This window comes from Sinocyclocheilus grahami, unplaced genomic scaffold, assembly GCF_001515645.1.
Source record: "Sinocyclocheilus grahami isolate Dianchi unplaced genomic scaffold, SAMN03320097.WGS_v1.1 scaffold106.1, whole genome shotgun sequence".
NCBI lineage: Eukaryota > Metazoa > Chordata > Actinopteri > Cypriniformes > Cyprinidae > Sinocyclocheilus > Sinocyclocheilus grahami.
In genome coordinates this window covers 1164534-1169662 of record NW_015505285.1, presented here as the reverse complement: position 1 = coordinate 1169662, position 5129 = coordinate 1164534, and the positions used below count along the sequence as shown (strand labels likewise).

Genomic DNA, 5129 nt, shown 5'->3' with positions numbered 1-5129 from the left:
GAAGAGAGACAGAGGGAGCGACAGAGAGAAAATGAGAGCTGTCTGGTACTTGTAGTTCAAAAATGCATGTAAACACTTAAAATAGTATGAAATGATTGATGGAAGGGATATAGGCCTAGAGGAAATATGGAAAAAATATTCTTCTGATATACCAGGGGTTTTCAAACTTTTTGACTCCCAAATGATTATTCCCATAACAAAGGAGACCATTCCTAAAATATAAAAGGCAGCTATATATGTTTGTGTATAAAGACCCAATTTCTACTATGAAAAATAAAAATATATATTTAAGTGTGTTTAAAATATTATCTGGAAAATACTCCGTTTCTATTATGATACTCTGTTTCCTTTTTCTACATATCAGTTTTGTTAGATGTAGAGAAACAAAGAATAAAATAACTAAAAACAATAAAACTAAACATTGTAATTAATCTCTGGATTTTCAGCCAGAATAAAACAATAATAATGTCATGTCTATGGACCTCCTCTCTTGTGGACCTCTGGGGGGTCTCTGGACCCCAGTTTGAAAACCTCTGTTATACTTATAGAGTATAGCTGAAAAGATACCTGTGTCTGGAAATAGAGAGAAAGAGGAAAAGGAAAAAAATAACACTTTCAAAAACTGTGTTCTCCAAATATGACTTTGCATAGATTGTTCAAACCAAACTGACAGATTCGCCAAAATAATTTAATACTTAAAAAAAAAAAAACATCAAAATATTCAGAGGCTGAAAACATAAAAAACCCTCAATCAGTATTTCAAAATAATGTTGGGACTTTTGGTAAAAAGTCTTTTACCTCTTTCTCCACTTAAATTCAAAGGTCAGTCATCTCTTCCTCTATATGCACAGTTTTTAGTTTTGTCAGTTGTTTTTCCCCTTCATCCTCCATTTCTCTCATCTCGCCCTTCCCTCCCTCTGAAACCGCACAGAGGAAGTCTCCATTTAGGTTTGAAGTCATCTGGGCATCATGACCTCTGAACTCACCAGTAAGGTCCGTTTGGGTGAGTAAGGGTGCGTTCACTGTGAGAGTGGTGTAGTCTTGTTGGGTGGTTGTCATGGTTGTGTTAAGTGAGATGAGGGAGCTGTGGGTGGGGTCAGGACTGTAACCCAGGTGGTAAATGTATCCACCAGGAGTCTCCATAGGTTCCTTCTTCACAGCAGACAGTGTGTGTACACTAGCCAGGCCGTAGAGTGCTGTGCTGGGCTCAAGAGAGGTCAGCTGCAGCCTGTCCTGCTCCTCCACCTGGTTGTGGCACAGAGAGGCGGGAGCAGGAGAACTGCCATCAACAATGCCTGACAGATGACAGATGACAGAAAGAGGAATGAGAAATGACAGAAGATGAGAGAGAGGATGAAGCTCTCAAACTTTTTTGGTGGTATACAGATATTATAAGGATATACAGTTCATATTCAATTATTATTTGGTTGAGTCAATGACCACAACATAAACCACAAAAAAAGAGAAAATTCTGACATTTTATGATTTTTTTTTTTTGTGACTTACAGTGCAAGGATGGATTAAATTAATCAAAGGTGACTGTAAAGACGTTTATAATGTTACAAATGATTTTTATTTCAAATAAATGTTGTTCTTTTGAACTTTCTGTTAAACAAAGAATCCTGAAATTTTTTATCACAGTTTCCACAAAAATATTAAGCAGCACAAAAAACGATTTCAACTGTGATAATAATAAGAAATGTTTCTTGAGCAGCAAATACATATCATATTAGAATGATTTCTGAAGGATCATGTAACACTGAAGACTGGAGTAATGATGCTGAAAATCCAGCTTTGCCATTACATGAATGAATTACATTTTAAAGTATATTATTTTAAATTGTAATATTATTTCACTATATTACAGTTTTGCTCTATTTTTGATCAAATAAATGCAGCCTTGGTGAGCATAAAAGACTTCTTTCAAAAACATTAAAAATAGTTTCTTTGACGCTCCTAACAAACACAACACACCTGTGGTCTTCTCATCTTGCTCAAAGGATTGATGTTATCTCGTGAGTGATGTTTGATGAGACTCACCTGATGAGGTTGAAGAAGATGATGAGAGTTGCAACGAAGGAAGTACCACCTTGTTGCTGAGCAGCGAGGTCCCATTGCCTTCAGAAACCAAGTTGTAACCTTCAAGCTGCAAGCTGTCAGATGGAGTCACATTGAATGCTGAGCTAATAGACGTAGTCTGGTCCTGGACCGACACATCCTGCCTCACATTCTCTGCTTTCACCTCTATGTCTGTCCCATTCACAGTGCAGTGAAACGAGGTGTACACCAGTGCAGGGTCTGCCCTTACCGGTTTATCCTCTCCTGCACCATCCATCTCCACATCTGCCGCTGATCTGCAAGCCAGGGACTGGAGTCCCAAGTTCATGCCACTGAAAAAGACGTGTCCTGTGGTGGAGAGAAATGAAGGGGTGCCATTGTGGAAAACAGAGGTGGGAGTGTTGACTGAGGCTCCGTTAAAGATGACAGATGCTGGTGAGACAGAGTTCCTGCTGTCTCCAACCTGCTGGATGATGACCCCCGCCTCCAGAGCTCCAGAGCAGAGAGACACAACTGCATTACCCACAGTCCCATCACTGCAGGTCGACATCGGACACGGGGACAGAGACTCCTGACCTTTACTGCTCTCATCCTCCGTACTGTGATTTCCATCTGACTCACTGAGAGAACGTGAAAGATAGAGAGATGAGAGACGGTGATTGTCTTCCTTTTTGTCTCCATCCTACACTTTTGCTCATTATAATAGATTTATATTCTGTATAGTTATTTAATCTTCTTAGCTACTTAAGTAATTTAGTAAATCTGTTGAATTCTTAGATTTCTATTTTTTTTTTCGATTAAATATTTTATATTTTAACACTTTTAATTGTTAATATTACTTTGTACAATTTCCTAATACACACAACTGAAATAATAAGATATCACAAACTGAAAAAGTTTTGGTAATGCAAAATTGGCGCTAGCAACGGCTAGGTCATGGGTTCGATTCCCAGGGAAAGCAATAAATGTGAATGTGCAGCTTGAAAGCAATAAAAGTCTCTTTGAAGAAAAGCAACGGCTAAATGCATAAATGTGAATTGAACAATAGAACATGCAGAGAGAGTCCACAAAATCATTAAAAAAAACATATTTGCGCCACTGGAAAATGAAAATATAAATGAAAGCAAATTGTATATCTGTGCTCATTGTAAAAATACAAGATAGAAATACTTGGACAAATGATCAAACTTATTTAGTATTTCTAAACTGTCTGAAAATGATCAAATCCAGGTGTCCATATTCACTTTAATTCATTCTTTAAAACAGAAAACTCTAAATGTCTATTCAAATCTAGAAATAACCAATGAAGTACTCTGAAAGAAAGAGGGAGAATATTGAATTATTACTTTTCACTCCCTGCATAACTGTACATGAGCGCGGGAGTGATTAATGTGGTGGGGCGAACCTTACGCGTCAATAGATCCCGAGTAGCTACTCACTCAAAAATAAACACACACATACACGAGGTGGTGACTCACGCGATACATTTTACGCACACGTCCTTTAGAAGCTGCCTTTTAAAGTTCCGATCAAAGCATGTTTTTTCTCTATAATTTAAGATCATTAAGAATAAAGGAAAGATGAGTCTAATTGTAAAAAGACTGGTAACAGCTCACAAGTTGTCACAATACACAAGCAGACAAGCAGAAACCTTTTTTAGAAGCAATAATAAAATGCTAAGACCTCTCAAAAAACTTTGCCTTAACTACTGTATCTCAGTCTAGTCAATAAACCAATTAAATCTCTTGACAAACGTCTTATATTCATTCATTCACTGAAAAAAGTTTGTGTTTGTGGCTTTCTAGTTTTTCTCACCTTTTGGACTGCGCCTCTGACGGGTTTCTGTCTCTCTGCCTTCTGTTTTTGAACCAGTTGCTGACCTGTGTGAGGGACAGTCCTGTGATCTTGGCCAGATTCCTCTTCTCGGCCGGGGACGGGTACCGGTTCTGCTTATAGAGGTCCTTCAGAGCATTCCTGGAGCGCTCTTTGAAGCAGTACACCGTCTCCTCTCCATCCCAGATGGTCCGGGGCAGGGGAAACTTACGTCGCAGGCGATATTTATCCACTGCGCCCAGAGGTCTACCGCGGGCCTTCTCCGCCTCCGTGTACCGGCCTTTGTACCATAAGTCCTGCAGGGCAGAGTGGCACGAAGGGCTGAAGCTGTGGCTCTCCAAGATGCTGTAAAGCTCCTGGTAGCGCGCCTGGTGGAAGGCCACCAGCGCCTGAGCGCGGAGGATACTTTCGTTGCCGCGCAGTAAGTCGCTCTGCGGGAGAGACCACAGAAACCGGGCGAGTCGATCCACGTTGCCCCCCTGCTGAAGAGCCTCACAAACACACGCAACCTGCTCCGGTGAAAAAGCCAAAGAGGTCGCGGTTGCTGCGGATGAAGTGTGCGCAGACAAAGAGTCCATAGTGGGCATCTTGTGCTCCGGTGGAGAGGTCTGCCCGACGAGCATCCCTGTGGCCACAGGAGTGTCCAGAGTCAGGAGTTTGACGTGCCCACGACTGTCCGTGGAGCTCTCGAGAGGCTCCGTGCACTTCACATTTTCCTTTTTGATCTCGCCTGCCACTGTCACTTCACTGCAGGAAACAGACATTGTTTTTATTCTTCACCTCAGATTCCTTTAGTCCGTCACCCCGCCTCGTTTCTGCCCAAAGCTGATCAGGTTACCCGTGCGCCATGCGAGTGATATCGGGTGTCTTTGTAAGTGGATAGCTTTCCCCTTTCGCTCCAGCAGCGTGACTTCTCAGCCCGATAGTTTGAGGGGGACACACATGATTGGCTACACGAAATTTCGAAAGGGGCGGGGCGAACGCAGCTTCGAGGCGAACACATTGAAATGAAGCTGTCACTCAGCCGTGACGCGCTCCAGCAGCTCACCTGCGCTATTGGTGAGATCTCATTCGAGGCTTTTGTGTGCTTCTGTGTTTACTTTGAGCTTACCAGACTCATACAACCGACACTTCAAACGACACAGACATTTACAAAACGACAAGCCTTACCCATTTTAATCTCCGTTTGAAAGGTTCTTGGTCTAACTTCGTAAAACTTTACGCATATATATATATAT

The 5129-nt window shown here is 41.4% G+C and overlaps 1 protein-coding gene across 1 annotated transcript; it reads right to left on the bottom strand.

Moving 5' to 3' along the window:
• Window positions 1-778: 778 nt before the first annotated feature.
• six4a (SIX homeobox 4a) lies at window positions 779-4730 on the bottom strand. The gene is made up of 3 exons (XM_016276945.1): window positions 3874-4730; window positions 2041-2678; window positions 779-1295 (listed from the first exon to the last, which is right to left on the bottom strand). The coding sequence occupies exons 1-3, from the start codon at window positions 4653-4655 to the stop codon at window positions 817-819; spliced, it is 1899 nt and encodes a 632-aa protein (XP_016132431.1). The 5' UTR covers window positions 4656-4730; the 3' UTR covers window positions 779-816.
• Between the last annotated feature and the right edge of the window lie 399 nt (window positions 4731-5129).